This window comes from Leptonychotes weddellii, chromosome 12 (assembly GCF_054177405.1).
Source record: "Leptonychotes weddellii isolate Sample4059 chromosome 12, ASM5417740v2, whole genome shotgun sequence".
In the NCBI taxonomy this organism is placed as follows: Eukaryota; Metazoa; Chordata; class Mammalia; order Carnivora; family Phocidae; genus Leptonychotes; species Leptonychotes weddellii.
Window position 1 is genome coordinate 28,977,777 of NC_138380.1, and position 18,105 is coordinate 28,995,881.

The 18,105-nt window shown below is 41.3% G+C and overlaps 1 protein-coding gene across 3 annotated transcripts in view; it reads left to right on the top strand.

The window, feature by feature from the left end:
• CTTNBP2 (cortactin binding protein 2) overlaps nucleotides 1-18,105 on the top strand; it is a 151,419-nt gene that overhangs the window by 95,768 nt on the left and 37,546 nt on the right. For all 3 annotated transcript variants that reach the window (XM_081800202.1, XM_081800201.1, XM_081800203.1), the window contains 4 exons: nucleotides 7,078-7,195; nucleotides 10,202-10,477; nucleotides 13,081-13,176; nucleotides 14,838-14,917. In XM_081800202.1, coding sequence (XP_081656328.1) covers nucleotides 7,078-7,195; nucleotides 10,202-10,477; nucleotides 13,081-13,176; nucleotides 14,838-14,917 — 570 coding nt within the window. The remainder of the gene's footprint in view (nucleotides 1-7,077; nucleotides 7,196-10,201; nucleotides 10,478-13,080; nucleotides 13,177-14,837; nucleotides 14,918-18,105) is intronic.

Sequence of the window (18,105 nt, forward strand, 5' to 3'; positions counted from 1 at the left end):
GTGACTAATCATTGAGCATAAACGTTTCTTTTCATCACAGTGTGAACAGAAAGAGTTTCTTAGTGAAACTGGGTTGTGTCATGTGACCTTTGACATGTCAGGTTTGTGCAGCAGAAACATTAGGGAGATGTTCTGAATTTGATATCTCTGTTGTTGAAGCTCTCGTACAAAGAGATTCTTTATTTCCGAGGACTGTGTGTGTTTTTGGCTGCAGGACTAGATTATAATTCTAGTTTATAGATATGACCAAAGCTGGTGGCTTCCTGTCACTCAGGCTCTTACTCAGCCTCTCTGGGTTAATGTGTTGACTATTTCAGGCAGACTCCTTCCTCCACTTTCGACCCTGCCCCATCCTCACTTCCCCTCCTGTTTCAAGGACCAGGCTTTCTCTTTTTTTTTCTGGTTTTTCTCTTTTGTTTAACCGTAAGCAACTCCCACATTCCGTTTGTAATTGGCTGGTCCTGTTTTTTAAGAGTTTATCCAGTCTTTCAGCTTTAACTGTGGCTTCTGCAGTAAAGCATCCCAAACGCAGATCTCCACACCTGGCTTTTTACCTGTCTTCTAGACATTTATTTTCGGCATCCTGGCAGTCATCTCTGGGCAGGCCTCCTGCCCTCTGATCAGACAGTGGCCCTTTTGTTACCATCATTAGGTCATTTTTGCATTGTGTTAGGATTGTGGTCTGCCTGACACATTATTATCTTCTAGCAGGAAGTGTCATGCTCCCTCGGACGCAGTAGCATCCACCCCGACTGGGTGGTCTGGATGAGGCTGTGTGTCTCAAGTATAGAGTCCCACAGGGGACCCCAAGATTTAGATTTCCTCTCCCTGGGTCATGGCTGCAGAGAATAAGATTATAGGAGTCACTGAGTTTCTTTCTTGTCATGCGGAATTGGGTAACTGGTTGGGAGAGGAGAAAGATAAGATATCTATGAAGTTGGACCAACTCTTTGGAACTAGGTGTTGATCATGATAAGTAGAAATCTGTTCTTGGGAATCTGTTTTTTGTGCTTTAGATTCTCCACGATTATTTCCTTTTTTCCCCCTTAATTTTTATAAAATTATTATTGATTTTTTTTAAAGATTTTATTTATTTATTCATAAGAGACAGAGAGAGAGGCAGAGGGAGAAGCTGGCTCCCCACTGAGCAGGGAGCCCGATGCGGGACTCGATCCCAGGACCCTGGACCATGACCTGAGCCAAAGGCAGATGTTTAACCATCTGAGCCACCCAGGCACCCTATAAAATTATTTTTGAAAAGGCCAGACTGACTCAGCTGTTAATAAACAAAGGGAAGGCTATTTTTTTTAACACCTATTCCAGAATATTCAGTGCAGAGTATTGCATCCTTGCTTAATTTGAGCAGCAGTGATTAACCGACAGGATCCTAATGGATTCTAATCTAAACTTAGCCAACCAAAGTCCTGTTCCACCCCTCACCCAAGATATGGACTCTCCTTGTTTTCCACGAACACCTTTCATGGATCTGGGTTTTGACCCTTTTTCTCCTCGTGCTCTGTACTTTTTCCCTTGCATGATTTTACTGATCCCCAGATTATAACCTAGAAATTCCAAAATGTTGTCTCTAGCCTTACCTAACCATTTCCTGAATCTACCCAAGAAGGTCCTATTCAGGAGGGCCACAGTTTACAGGGCATCTCCTTAGAAACTAGAGCAGCAAAATTCCTTTGTCCAGTACAGTCATTCTTTATGCCTGTCATCCCAGTGTAATTATTAACAGTACCCCCCTTTTTACTCTTAAAAGTGTACCAGTTGGGGAATTATATGGTAACCCCATTGATGATCATATTCACTTTTGCTTCCATCAGAACACTCCACCTGGCTGCATCCTTGGGCTCCCGTGTTTGTGCTCCTTAGCCCGTCTGCTGCATCTCTTGTTCCTTCTGAATCCAGTACCATCACCTGGCATTTGTGTTTACTTGCTCCGTCTTCCTGACTTAATGAATTCAAATGATCGGTACAACTCTAGATTTTAATTCCCTCGCATATGAATTTTGACTATGTTGCCTCCTCCATATCTCGTGGGCACTGCCCCTGGGGAGCCCTCCTCGTCTGCTGTCTAGATTCGTGCAGGTTCTGCCAGGCTCTTCATCTGCGGTCTCTCCGCCCCCTTAGCTCACCATGAGAGGGTCTTTCAGACGGGAACTTCTTCATGTAATTTCCCTGCTTAGCGTCTTTCCAAGGGTCTGTCACTTCCAGGATAAGTGCCAGACCTATATGGCGACAGACAAGTCCCTTCTTGATCTGGACTCAGTTCACCTCCAAAGGGACACTTCCTGTCTCCTTCCCTAACGCGCTGTGCGCTCTCGGCAGGCACCACTGGCTACTGTGCAGACGCCCTGTGCTCTCTCCTCTCCCTGTCTTCCTGTCTCCGCTTCAGATTAACCTCAAATGGCCTCTTCTCCTCTCCTGACCCTTCCCTGCCTGGAAAACAGCTCAGCTCAAGGCTTCCAAAAGAGGTGCTCCCAGGGCTCCTCTCCACACTTCACTTAGAGCGCTTCTACTTTAATTGTTTGCATGCCTGTCTCTCTTTCTGTCTCCTCCAAAAAATAAAAAATACCACTTTTCCATTTTTGTGTGTACTGTGTCCGGCAGAGTCTCTGGCCTGCGAGTACTGTTGGCTGAATTGATGAGTGAATGGACTGTTCCTGCAGTTCTTTCTTACTGAGCTCCTTCCTTTCACCCTCCTTTCCAGTATACCTTCCAAATGTACCAGTTGGTTTTCAGAATCATGCTTATCATGGCATTTTGCTACCTGAATATATCCTCATGCCTACAGAAAACCTATCTTCACGCCAGCCTTAGAACTCAGCCCTTCACAGCGAACTCCAGCTATGTTTGTCTTTGGCCATTCACCCCTAAATCTACCTTGTTGCTTATGCCATCATTTCTCATTCTAACAGCCTTCCATCTTCCCTGCAAGACAGTGGGCACACCCATACCCCCAGGGTGTCCACTCTGTGCATTTGCAGACTGCTTTCACTCTCCCTCCCTCTGCCCAGTGTCAGACTCTCAGCTCCCTGACCTGACTTTGATCTTCTATCTAGCTCTTTGGACTTGGGGTTTCTACTCAGTCTCCCTGGCACTTCTACCTTGCTTCTCAGCTCTCCTTAAAGGACCATGGCAGAGGTCGGTCACTGACCTTCAACATCTCTTTCCCCCTTCCTCTGTAATAGTGGATTCTGCAGAGTTCTGGGCTCATGACCACCCAAACTAAAGACCACATTCTCCAGACTCCTTTGCAGGTAATAAGGTCACCTACCTAAGTTCTGGTGGGTGGGACGTGAGTGGAAGTGAAAGCTTAAGCTTAAACCTCTGCTTTTTAAGTGTCTGTTGTAGCAGATATATCTCTATCATGATGAATAGGACTTCGGTTTAAACCCACCTGTCCAGATCTCTTGTTCTACGTCACTTGGGTAGGACACCCTGCCTGGTTTAGGCCCCCTGGGAATCCATTTCCAGAAGCAGTGACTGGCATCACAGCATTTATCCTCTTCACAAACCCCACCCATCAAGGAGAGAGCTTAGATTCCTTGCTCCACCTTTCCCTCCTCTTCCACCTAGTACAACTTTGGACATCACTTCAGTGCCATTTTGCCCATGTCTCTACTACACTTTGGATTCCTCCCTGAGAAGCAGAACTATTACCTTACTCATCGTCACAACCCTCAGGCCTAACAGAGGACCTGGAAGAGTGCTTAGTACCTCTTTCTTATAGTTGTGGGGATTAATGAGCACTAAATACTTGCAAAGTGTTAGAACTGTGCCTGGCACTTAGTATGCACTCAAATAGCTGTAGCTGTGCTTGTTAAGTGTCAGTTGGGTGGAGGTTTTCAACTCCTTTCTGTTCCCCATGGAGCCCAGCCGTGGGTTTGGATATGCATCACCCTGCTATCCTCCTGGGGACCAACATTGCTTGCTTCCTTATAGAGAAAGTCATTGCTTATATTATTGCCCACTGACCTACCTGAGTATAATAAAAATTATATACAACCCACTTTGAAGGTCAGAGGTAAAAGAATCTTGCAGATTTTGGTTGTATCTTTTATCATGTCTGTTTGTAATTTAAAGTAACGTCATCTAGAATTATATTGAGATCAGGGACATTTATTGATGTGCTATAATTCCTTACTACTTAATTGAATATTTAGGTTATTTTCTAATTGGTGATTATGTTGATTATAATAATAACAGCTAATAAATATTGAGAGTTTAGTACATGCTGAGAATGTGAACTTTTTATGCATCTCTTCATTTAAGTCACATAAGAGCCCTACAAATACAAATATTTAAACAAAGATAAGGAAACTGAAACAGAAATGTTACATGATTTGCCGAAAGTCATAGATAAAATCATTTACATTGGCAGAATTAGGATCCAGGTCTGTTTTGGCTCTTATCTGCTTTTGCTGCAAGTATTAACTTGTATAATAAAGGTATTATTTTTATCTCTTCTCTGGGAATTCACAAAGTTTAGTGCTCTGATTGCATTCTAGTTAATTTCCCATTAAAGTTCATTTCTAAATCAGCATTTCTGAATTTCTCATTTACTATCTAATGCATTTACTGGTATTATACAAATTAGTCATAACAGTTTGATAAGAACTGTTATTTATATATTTGACTTTGTTTTCAGTTCATTTCTTGGCTTAGGGAGTTTTTGAATTTGAACCCCAGACCTATCTACACAAAAACAGACTTTGATTACAGTTGTTAGAGGAGATCCCTCCAACCTGAGCAGGCGCAGTGTGAAACCAATGTTCTAGTCAGTTCCCTTTGCAGGCAAACCTGGTTCAGCGCCTCCATTCTGGGGCTGCAGAGACCTCGTCTCCCATCCCCCCAGCATCTGAAAAGATTCCCTACATCCGCTGGTCTTCACACCAGCACTGGCTTCCTGTTCAGATTTCACTTAATTGGTGGTTTTAGCTTGCTTGCTTTCTTTTTGACCCTTAGGGATTTCCTGTACTTCCTTATGAACTCACCTGTAAAGTCTGTTTTGGGGGCAATATGAAGCAACTGGAACTCGCATATACTCCTGGTGGGCGTGGAAATTGGTATAGCCACTTCTGAAAGCTCTTTGCAGTATATACTGACCTAGAACAACATATGCATAGCCTGTGACCTAGCAGGCCAGCTCTGAACATAACACCCAACAGAAATGTGTACGTGTGTCCATCAAAGGACATGTACTAGAATGTCCATAGTAGAACCCGATGTCCATTACCAAGAAAACAGATAAGTAAATTATGATGTATTCATATATACCACACATGGAATACCACACAGTACTTTTTTTTTTTTTTTTAAGATTTTATTTATTCATGAGAGACAGAGAGGCAGAAGCTCTGCAGGGAGCCCGATGCGGGACTCGATCCCAGGACCCCAGGATCATGACCTGAGCTGAAGGCAGATGCTTAACCGACTGAGCCACCTAGGTGCCTCCACACAGTACTTTTTTTAAAAAAAAAGGGTAAACTATGTTTAGTCCCAACATATGGATGAATTTTATAGAATTTTATAATGTTGAATGAAAAGAAGCCAAATATTAAAGTGAAATTGCAATATGATTCCACTTATATTAAGTTGATAAACAGGTTAAACCAGTCTCTGGTATTAGAAATCATCATAGTAGTTATCTGTGGGGGAAAGAGGAGGGGCTAGCAATTGAGATGGAACGTACAGGAGGCTTCCAGAGTGTGCCTTACACAGTTATGTTCACTTTGTGATACTTCTTCAAGCCTGTTTGTGTACTTTTCTATGAGGATAGTATATGTCAATAAAAATATTTACATAAAAAGAGGAAAAAGGTGTGTTTCTGTATTTTACAAAATAGAAAAAGATGTTTTACAGCAATATTTTCAGACTGCCTGGTTTACTATTGTTAGAAGTGAAAAAATGAAATCCGCCCAAAGCCTCTGTGTGTGTGTGTGTGTGTGTGTGTGTGTGTGTATGTGTATAAGGGAGAGATGGAAAGGGTGTTGCTTGTTTGGTTGTTAGTTCCTTTTTATGGTTTCTGGTCTATTCAGTTTTGTGCTTATTCTGGTGGGAAATCAGTAAACAAATCATGAAGTAGTAAAAGTTGATTTGGCAGAGGTCCTTGGCCAATATCCTGATGTTCTATCCTGCCACACAATTACTTACTTGAAAATGTTTGCACATATATTGTCTTACTTCTACTTTGTTATGAAACATTTTGGAGAACTAAGAGTTTCCAGTTCATAGGTTACTGATACTTTTTTTGGTGGGGATTTCCTGAAGCAACAGAGAAGAAGAAAGAGCTGCAAAAGAGAGGATGCATATCTTCAGTATCTGTTTGGAAAGTTTTTCTAAAAACTCAACATGGTGTTCGTATTTTTCAAATAAAAATAGGGCAGTGTAAGATCACAAATATAAATGTGCTTACGGGGACTCTGAGACAGAATTGTTAAAATTGGAGCCCTGCACCTACATGACCAGGAAAACAGTTCATCATCTACGAGACAGCATGGAGCACCAGTTGTAGCGAAAGTCTTTTTGCTTGGGCGCCTGGGTGGCTCAGATGGTTAAGCGTCTGCCTTCGGCTCAGGTCATGATCTCAGGGTCCTGGGATCGAGTCCCGCATCGGGCTCCCTGCTCCTTGGGAGCCTGCTTCTCCCTCTGCCTCTCTCTCTCTCTCTCTGTTTCTCATGAATAACTAAATAAAATCTTTAAAAAAAAAAAATCTTTTTGCTTTATATTGCCAAATTACCATAAAAGGATACTGTCTGCCGAAGTCCACTTCTTAATTTCACTCTGCAACATGAGTGATTAGTAAGCTTTTTTTCCTCTTGAAACCTAGGAGGCTGTTCTGTGGAGTGATGTTGTGGTCCTGTGATTCACATTTGAATGAAGCACTCTTTGCTTTCCATTTTGAGCCTGTGTTTAGATTAATGTGTGTATTTGGGTTGCTGAAATTGAAATATGATTTCTAGCTGAGAATTTCTGATTTGCTCATTACAGGCGAATGACTTTTCCCTTGAATTTTTCATTTGAGTTTATTCATTTGGGCGTGAGGTAATAGAGCCTTTACCTTTACAGAACTGCCTGGAAATCTTGTGTAAGCACGGAGGGCTTGAGCCAGAAAGGAGAGATAAGTGCAATCGGACCGCGCACGATGTCGCCACTGATGACTGCAAGCATCTGCTGGAGAATCTGAGTGAGTGCCGTTCACAGCTTTGTTCATCCTTCCTCACACTGCTGGGGCCTCGGGCACATTGGGAAGATATTCATGCAGCTACAGTTTGCTCATTCGCTTCTTCGCCTTCTTTGAACCCTAGCAACTACAAACACATTTTACTGATTATAAAGGTGATGATTATTTTTCTCCCTGCAGAATGGCTTTTTAGAGAATTAGTTGCTATTCAAATAATGCTAGATCTTCTTTGTATTTTAATGACCTTGGACAGTATTTAATTATTGCTCTTTTTTTCTGGACTTAGATTGTCTCTCTAAGACATGAGATGAATAGGGTATGAAGAATCATGGCTGGGTACCTTCGCCATTAGCTGATCATATAAATGTAGGAAAGTTATCTCTCAGTGCCTGATTGCCGACCTGCCTGTGAAGATAATTGAAGATCTTTTGGGTCTCTTCCAACTCTAAGCATATATGCTTCTCAGCACATGTTCTAAAAGGTTCACTTGTGGGTTTATGGAATATGGGGTTTCAGATCATACAAAATATTACAACTTCTCATATCAAGATTATCACTCAGTCCATCCAGTCAGCCAGCCGTATCAATATTTCGGCTTTAACATATATTCTAACATTGAGACAGAAAATGAACAATAAACATAAGAAATAATTTATTACATGGTATGTGAGACAGTAATTTGTGCATGGAAAAGACTCGGGAGGATTGGGAGTGTGAGGATGGGTTTCAGTTTTTAAAGTGATGGTCAAGGGAGCCTCACTGGTGAGACATTGAAGCAACCACTTGAAGGAGGTGAGCAGGGCAGCTCAGGTAAGAGCTTTCCAAGCAGAACATTGTCAGGTGGACAGAGGCCCTCGAGTAGGAGCATACCTGTTGTGTCCGAGGAGCTGTAAAGGGGGCAGAGTGCTGGGTTGGAATGAGCGAGGGGAGAGAAGTTATGAGATGGGATCAGGTGGCAGCCTGATCTGGTTGGAATTTATAGGCTGCTGTAAGATAGCCCTTTCAGTGTTTGAGCTTCAGAGTGACAGGATCCGCTGTACATTTTCACAGTTCCCATGGCTGCTTTGCTGAGAATAATTGTAGGAAGTCCCAGGAGAAGTCAGGGAGACTTGTTAGGCCCTCGATGTCTTCCAGCATGAGAAAATAGTGACAACTCAATCTAGGATTGTCACAGATGAGGTGGTGAGAAGTGGTTGGGTTCTGGATGCAGCTGAAGGTAGAGCCAGCAGAACTTCCTGCTGGACTAAATCTCAAGTATAAGAGAGGGGGGATTCATGTATCACTCCCAGGGATTCAGCCTCAACGATTGGCAGGATGAAGTGGCTGTCACCCGTCAAGGGGAAGGCTGTGGGTGAAGCAGATTGCTAATGGAGATCAGGAGTTCCGTTTTAGAAGTATGAATTTGAGATGTCTGTTAGGGTATCTGTGTGGAGATGCCAAGTCAGCAGGAATTCCGGAGAGGAGTATGAGCTGGATACATAAATCTGGGAGTCAGCAGTTTATAGATGATATTTAAAGTCATGGGACTGGATGAGATCACTAAGGAAGTGAACACAGACGGAAAAAGGCAGAGAAACACTCCATGGTCCCGAAATCTGGAAAATGTGGAGGGACCAGCAGAGAATCAGTACAGAGTGACCAGTGAGGCATGAGAGGATCCTGTGGGAGTGGATCACAGAAGAGAGAGAGAGAACTTATGTCAGCAGCTATTGACAAGGTGAGAACTGAGAATTAGCGATAATTGGAAAAATAATCCGGTAGTTGGTTAAGAGAGAAAGCCAGTTTAAGAAGGGAATCATAAAACAAAAATAGACTCTTTCAACATTTTATTTTCGTTTTAATCATACAAATATTTCTTTCGTCAACTCTCAGGTGAAGGTCTTTACTTTAGTATGGTTTTGCTGACTGAAGTCCCACCTATTCTTATTTGAAAACCACACCTCTCATGCTTCATCTGTGATCTCTAGTGTTTGAGGAATTAAACACATTTAGAAGCAAACTAAAGGCAGTATCTGTCTAAAGATAATTTTTTTTAAATCTTACGTAGTTATCTATACCTTATTAGATGACTTTTTTTTAACTACCTCCTCTGTTCAGTGTCTCTAAAGTGTACAACTTCATTGTCATAGGAATAGTAAGTCATTTCATCAGTTTATGGAATATTTAATTTCCTAGTTATAGTAATGAGTTCAGCAGACATAAAAGATTAGAGAATAAACACAAGTGACTCTTGGTGAGCGCATAATTCAGTTCATGAGGATGGAAGTCATCAGGCACTGCCCACCTCAGTGGGGCCTCAGTCAGTTGGTGTCACAGAGAGATTGGAAAGATCATTTAAAAAGCTTGACTGCACTGTTTACTATTTATTAGATACTCACTAGTATTTACCATGTCACTGACGGTGTGTTAAATTCATTTCAAACATGAGTTCCTTTAGTCTTTATAACAATTTAATAGCACATTCCTAACATTTTGTAGAAGGAATTGGGGTATAGAGAGATCGAGGCAATTCACCAAGTACACGTGGCTAGTAAGAGGCTGGTCCTGAGTCTCAGACCAAGGTTGTAGGAGTCTGAAGCCACTATCACTGACCTCTACAACTGTAACCTGCCTTATTCATGATGTTATCAATGAAGGTAAGGAGAAGAGGCAATATAGAGAATTCAGGGTCAAGAGAGCACTCTCCTTTTCCCAGATTTTTTTTTTTTTTTTTTAAGAACTTGAGAGTCTTGCTGAAGGAAAGAGCCAATGAACTACAAAAGGGCAAAGATACAAGGAAAGATAAACAATTCAAGCAACGTGGTTCCAAAAAAACTGTGAAGAGTTTGGGAGACCAAAGTTTACTGCAGTAGAAGAACATTCAGTTAATAGTGTCTGAAGAAATATGATAGCTAACCTTTGCTTTGTGTTTCATATGTTTGTATCTGCCTATTTTATATAAGAGTTTTGCTGGTTTTTCCTATCCAGGTTTTTTTTTTTTTTCCCCTAATTCTTTTATTCTTCCGACAGACGCTCTTAAAATACCTTTAAGGATTTCAGTGGGTGAGATTCCACCAGGCAACTATTGTTCGGATGACTTTGAATGCGAAAACACAATATGCACTTTAAATATCCGCAAACAGACATCATGGGATGATTTTTCAAAAGCAGTGAGTCAAGCTCTGACAAATCATTTCCAAGCAATCTCCTCTGATGGATGGCGGAGTCTGGAAGATGTGACATTTAATAACACCACTGACTCCAGCATTGGCCTCAGCACAAGCAGTGTGCAATCCGTCATGCTAGGTATCAGCAGTCCTGTGATGATGAGAAAGCTGAATTTCTCGGTTTATTCGTGTTTATGGGCTCCACAACCTGATACTTAGTTCATTGATTAAATACATTCAAAGCTCACTTGTGACAGCTGCTGGTGCTGAAAAACTTGAGTATTCACAATGCAGCCATTACATAATGTTGCCCGTTAGTATAAAAAATGCTTTGATGCCTCAGATAATACTTAGAGAGTAAAGAACAAGAAAGCCCTTGATGAGGCTTTGTGATTGCACTTGCTCTTCTGATAAATGCTAAAAACGAACCCCATTGCAGCTACTTACTGATGCACAAGTTCTGAACACAGCTCCAGATTTGTACTTGAGCTGAGCCAGGGATGCTTATAGGATATTAACACCTTACCTCCAGCACAGGAGCCCTAATGAAGTCTCGAGTTGGAAGAAGCACTCTCCATTGAAGTTATAAGCAAAGATCCCACATGGGATGATTCAGGGCGATAAGTGGTTATTTCTGTTTGATAGGCACTATGAAGCAGACTCCAAAGAACTTATTAAGATTCGTTGGGGCACCTGGGTGGCTCAGTACGTTACGCGACCGACTCTTGGTTTCAGCTCAGGTCATGATCTCAGGGGTTGTGAGATCGAGCCCCACATTGGGCTCTGCGCTCAGCATGGAGTCTGCTTGGGGTTCTTTCCCCTCCCTCTGCCTCCCCCTGCTCCCTTACACATCTCTCTCTCTCTCTCTCTCTCATATAAATAAATAAAATCTTTTTTTTTTTTTTTTTTTTTAAAGATAAGATTTGCTTTCTGGTGAACATAGTAAGTGCTCTATAAATGTCCTTGGTTAGTTTGTTTCCTCTTGAGCCAGCAGAACTAGCATCTTTGGGGAACCTGCTATTATTTCAGAACTATGTTGGGAGCTTTATCTACAGCACCTCAACAAGTCCTTAAAACAGGCTCATTTTACAAATAACTAGTTACAAGATGACCTGCCTGAGATCACAGAGCAAAGAAGTAAAACAGGCAGGATTCAAATCCCAGTCTGTCTGGTAGGAAAGCCTACATGTTTTCAGCAGCAATATGTGGCAAAAGAATAGTCAAGGTTGAGGAAAAGGGTGAGTTTCACCATGCTTTTTATATATCAGCTTATTAGATCGGAAAGTGTTTTATTCTGTTAACTTACATATGCTAAGTCACTTTAAAAATATATATATTTTACTAGCTTTTAAGGCAGATTATTCATAACAACTTAATTTTATGAATCTTTGGCAAGATCATTAAAATAATTATTACAGAAGAATTATTATATAGTTAAGTAATTGCATTAAGACAATATGTCAGAAATGATTCTCAGTAACACATTTTGCCCACACGATGAACTGTTATTCAAGGTGTGGTTGTGCCCAGAGGTCTAATAAACGAAGTCAGCACAGACTTGTTTTGAAGAAAATGGCCTTTCATCATCAGCCCTCATCCAGCTAATCTGGAAACAAGCGTAAGCAAATGGATATTTACCACCATCAGAGAGATTTACCTCTGTGAGCAGTGGGTAATAAGGCCTGATGGTTCCAGTGTCCATGCTTGTCACTGATGTGTGGGGCACCCTGGTTGTTTCAGATCTAAAGATGATTGAGTTCTGTGGGTGAAGGGCTTAGTGTAGTCTCTGGCTGTAGCTGCTTGAAAATTAGCAACTATGACAAGAGTTAGTTATGTATATAAGTGATTTTACTATAGCGATAACCTAAGTAGATGAAAGGGACTCAAGCCACCAGATAACCAGTGAGTTATAGGGAGGCCATGCATATGTGGTAGGAATATTGAAGGATTTAAGATCTGTGGAAGGAACAAGTACGTACTACGCATCCCTCCCTAGAGTAGACACCTATTACTAGGGACCCTTTCTGAGCAAGAGTGAGCAGAGGGCCCGGACAGTAAGAAGGCTTGCTTTATTCTGAGCTCCTGAAGTTACTGTTTTTTCTGGAATCTAAAAATTTGTTGGAAAGGGAGCAGATCATAAAGGACCTGTTACCTCATCCAAAGTGCTCGGACTTTGTGAAGCAGGCACTGCAAGAGCCATGAATATTTTATCATCCGGGGCACCTGTGTGGTTCAGTTGGTTGGGCGACTGCTTCGGGTCAGGTCATGATCCTGGAGTCCTGGGATCAAGTCCCACATCGGGCTCCCTGCTGAGTGGGGGTGTCTGCTTCTCCCTCTGACCCTCCTCCCTCTCATGCTCTCTGTCTCTCATTCTCTCTCTCTCTCTCAAATAAATAAAATCTTAAAAAATTTTTTTTTAAATTTTAAAAAAAGTTATCATCAGCTTTGTTCCTGAGAGCTTAACCCTAGAAATAATTAGTAGTACTTTTACTCCCCAGATTTCTCGCTTACTCCAGAAAATAGCTCTGGAGAAGCCTGTTGTTGGAAGGCCTTCCTTTTGACCTTCAATAGACATTGTGTTTGGGAGTTCACCCCTGTGACCCTTGACATATTCTGTGCATGGCTTTGACAGTTTAAGCTCTGGATTCCTTAGGGTTCTCACATAGGAGATTGCACATTCCCTCTTATAAGAAAAATTACTTTAAGCTTCTTTGACATTTTCTTTCATTTTTTTTGAACTAGGAAATGTGCCATGGTCAGCAGGTCAGAGCTTCTCCCAGTCCCCGTGGGACTTTATGAAGAAAAATAAAGCAGAGCAAGTTACTGTGCTTTTATCAGGTAAGGATAGTCCAAATTGAGTGAATGTTGACACAGTGTTTGGCTTCGTGAGTGTCTCGCGGTGCTGATTCTTAAATCTGTACGTTTCTGTCCTGCATTCTCTAGCAATGCATGTATGACTCCCTCTACTAAGTAATTAGATGTTTTTTGAAACATTTGATTAAGAAGAATAAAAGCCAGGTTTCTGACACTTGTGGTGATATCCATCCTGATCATTGATTGCTGCGATTTTTTTGTTAATTTTATTTATTTATTTGAGAGCGAGAGTAGGGGGAGAGGGGGCCGGAGGAGCAGAGGGAGAGAGGGGACAAGCATACTCCTCGCTGAGCAGGGGAATCTGCCATGGGGCTGGATTTCACAACCCTGACCTTGAGATCATGACCTCAGCTGAAATCAAGAGTTGGATGCTTAACCCACTGAACCACCCAGGCACCCCACTGAGATTCTGACTGCCTCTCTCATTAAGAACAAACCAGAAGTTAAACCTAAGGTTCTGAGAGGGTGGCAAGAGACCATGTTAAAAAGAAATGCCTTCTGTTACTGTCAAGTCCAGTGTGTGATTAATATAATTATTATAATAGTACAAGGTAATGTTTAATGAGCACCTATTATGTGCTAGGCCCTGTCGTTTACAGCACAAGTATAAATTCATTTCATCCTTATAACAACCCAAGGAGATATGTATTTCTGTTTACCCTCATTTTATGTACAAAGAAATTAAGGCTCAGAAAGATTAATTTTCTTGTCTAAAGTTACATAGCTAGTCAGTGTTACAAGAATCCTCAATTTCTCAGCCCTTAACTGTAAAAGGGATTTCATCATATATTTCCCATAGTTGGGAATGGAGTCTTTAAAAGTTCAGCTAATAAAGTTTCAACTACTAAAGTTGTATTCTATTGTTTGAACTACTTACTGAAGTTAAAAAAAAAAAAAAAAAAAAATGTAAGACTATCCCAGAAAATTCCTTCAGACTTTCCAGCACTGTATTGAGAGAGTAGCAGAATTTGGGAGGGAAGTGAGGGAGATAGAGTCTGGGAAAGAACGTAAAGGATAACCCCTAGAACTGCGTTAATGCTGTCTCAGGCTAGAACTTTCAGAGGGTTGGGATTGCCTCTGATAACACTTGCTTATAAACAGTAAAATACTGGATCCGATGATCGGAGCAGATACTAGCTATAGTATTTGAGCTAGGACCTCAGGCCCTGGCTGTGACTGACAGGTGGGCTTCCCAGGGGAAGGAAGGGCAGCTGGGGAGCTCTGGGGAGACCAGGAATAGTGGCCATTTACCAACCAGTTCAAAATGTCACAGTATTTTCACAGCGATAAAGACATAAAGATACCTCTTGGCCAGATGTCAGCTCTGCCTACATAAGTCAACAAACGTATCTTTTATGAGAGGCTTTGTTGTATTTTGATCATTTATATTTAATAAGGAAGAACCAGGGTGCCTGGGTGGCTCAGTTGGTTGAGCCTCTGGCTCTTGATTTTGGCTCTGGTCATGATCTCAGGGTTGTGGGATCGAGCCCTGTGTTCACGCTGGCCATGGAGCCTGTTTGAGATTCTCTCTCTCTCCCTCTGCCCCTCCTTTCTCTCTCTCTCTACTTCTCCAAAAAAAAAAAAAAAGGAAGAACCAATTTTCCATGTATTGCTTTCTTAAATAGGTCCTCAAGAAGGCTGCCTCAGTAGTGTGACTTATGCGTCAATGATCCCTCTTCAGATGCTACAGAATTACCTCAGGCTGGTAGGTGGATGCGGCCAAGTGGAGTCTTAAACTCCCATCTCTGATGCTGGAATATATTGGTTGGCCCATTTTCATGTTTGAAAGAGTGTGAGCCCCCACTAACCCTGTGACCTTCCCCAGCAGCCCTTTCCCTAGAAGGCTGCTGGTCACTTAGTTCTGGATTTCTGTCACAGTCATTCATGTGTTCACCACCTGGACCCAGGGACTACCTGTTCCCTGTGAAGTGTTATAATTGGAGCAGGAGGAGATTGTCTTTCCCCAACATGGACTTGACATCAGGAAACTGATCATCAATATGAAAGACAATGGCTATAAATATCAAGATGCTTTGCTGTAAACTTTTGTAATTTAAAACTAAGTTAAATATGCTAGCATTAGTTAAAGTATTGATTTGGCCACTTCAACAGAAACTAAACAGTTATAGCTTAAACAGTATAGAAGTTTATTTTTCTCAAACAGAGAAATCCCAACAGGTGAGAGAGCCAGCCAGGGGATGTGGGGCAGGGTGACCCCAGCAGGGTGTCAACACCTTCTCTCTCACCGGGCCACTCTGACCTGGGGTATTGCTTATGTGGGTTTGGTCAAAGAGAGTCACCAGGTTCTAGCCTGAGGGAGGAGAGCCTGGAGGGCAAGCCCCTTCCTTTCTGGGGAGTTGCACACCTCATTTCTATCCACAACCCACGGACCAGAATTGAGACACAAGCTCACAGCTAGCTGGAATATGTGGTCTTTTGGTGGCCAACCACGCACCCAGCTAAACTAGTTCTGTTATTAAAGGGAAGAAGAATATGATTATCAAGAGAAAGTAGCAAATTCTAGACAGTGAATAACTACAGTGCTTTGCATTTGTCCAGTACTTACTACATGCCAGACAGTATGCCAAATGCTCATAGGTGTGTTATTTATTCTTCAAAACATCCCTATGAGGTAGAAAGCATCATCCATTTTATGGATAAGGAAATTGAAACAGAGGTCACATAATGTGCTCAAGGCCACGAGGCTAGTGAGTGATTCAGCTAGGACTGTGCAATCCCTGCGACCCGCAGCGGTTTCTGTGTGAGATCTATCTAATCTAAAACTAATACTAAAGGTATTGAAGCAATACCTTCGATTGAAGCAAACATTCATTTTGCTTGCCGCCTTAATTTGGAAAGCTTTTTCAAACAAATGAATGGGTTTGCCTATGGTTCTTTACAAAATTAAAGGACCATAGGGGCAAGTATCAGTTGATACCTCTGTTCCCCATGGAAAGAAGTATTCAAAACCATTCTGTTGATGTTCTAGCTAAACTCAGAGTTGGGGCTGACCTTTTTAAAAGAAGCCACAGTAGCATAGAAACATTCAGAGGCTTTACAGTTTAGAAGAGATGGTGTCTTGTAAATCTGAGACTTTCACTTGTTTTCTTTATCATGCGTTCCTCTCTCCCTACAGCTTCAAAGTAAGCCTGAGGATTACATTATAGGTGGGAGGGAGGGCTGTCTCCTCCTTGTGCTTTAGTGAAAGTTGAAGTTGTGTGACCAGTTGGTTTTCAGGAATGTGAGCCTAGGCTCCCAGTAGAATGAGCTTGTAGAACCACTTTCTTCTCTGCCTTCTCCCTTCTCAGCTTCTCTGTACCAGGCAAGGTTCTGGCTCAGGGCTTTTATTCACTCAGATGATAAAATAAACAGAAAGGTGATGAAACAGATTACAACTGCACATTAGGCTTGACTGAGCAGGTCTATTAGGACATTATAACCAGAATATTCCAAGTACATTTATATGTGTGCCTCCTAACGCATAAGACATAGTAACTACCAATGACCAACAAACCAGAGACTAACTAGTTGTTAGTTCTATTCTCAGCTTAGTGAGTGTAGACAAAGGGCTTTTTAAAATTCAACAATTAAGCCCTGGATGAAGATAGTAAATATTTATCGTGCGTTTTAGCAACCACTTCAAAATTTAAAGTCACTCAGGCAATAATATAATACCATGGTTGTGAATGTTTCATCTTCCATATGAGATTATAACCCCCCTAGTGAGACAGATAATGTGTTAACACATTTTTGTATCCTGTTTAGTTATTTAATTCAGTTGTTTGACAACTATTTATTGAGAGCCTTCTAAATGCAGACAGTGTTTTAGAAACTTAGGATATACCTATGTGTAAGATGCATTCCCTGACCTCGTGGAGCTTACATTCTAGTGGGGGAAGACAAATAGGAAACAAATGAATAAATACATTTGTGATGACATGGCCAGTCAAGTATGCAAATATATAGGAAAATATGCAAGTATGAAGGAAAATAAAGCAGATAAGGAGATAAAGAGCTAGTGGGAGGGATGGGAGAAAGAACTTCTGGATGGAGTTGTTAGCAAAGACCTTTCTGTAGTGACGTATAGACAGAAAACTAGATGAGGGGAAGATGGTAGCCTTGTGAAGGGTGTTTGCAGAAGATGGAACAGCAGGTACAAAAGTGTCTATGCTGGCAGTGAGGTCTGAGAGATGGCCAGAAGCTAGATCATTTGGGATCATGGCAAGGACTTTGAATTTTACTCCAGGTGTGATAGAAAGACACTGATAGGGTTTGAGCCGGAGAGTGACACATCCACCCAGTGCCACAGTAACTATAAGCACATTGATAGGTCTTTGAATTGTTGAAAATCTTACGACATGCAAACCTAGTAATACCTGACTTTATTGAGTATTTATATGCCAAGCTCCGTTGTAAGATATATAGATTGTTTGATTTAATCACTCCATGAGGGTAGGTATTTATATCAGTTACCCCCATTTTACAGGTGAATAAACCAAGATTCAAAGGAATTTGTCCAAGGTTCTCAGCAAGCAAGTGGTAGAACCTAAGGAGTGGCACCTAGTCTGTCTTCCTTTTTCATGCATGTAATAATACTGGTTAAGAAGGAATCACAGTAACCAGTTTTAACTGTGTGTGTAAATGTATTACATATAATGCATATATTAAAGCCTTTATGCAGAAAGTCACATGGATTGAAGACTTTAAATCAGATTTGTTTCTTTTTTTTAATGGTGTTATTTTTCAATACTTTCACTGTATAATTAAAATAATACAAATCCTAAATATCCATTCTGACAGCTAATAAGGAAACATTTTACTTGATTGAGTTTTGAATCGCTAATAATTTATTATAATAGTTGAACTTAGTGTATAATTCAGACTTTCCCTAGC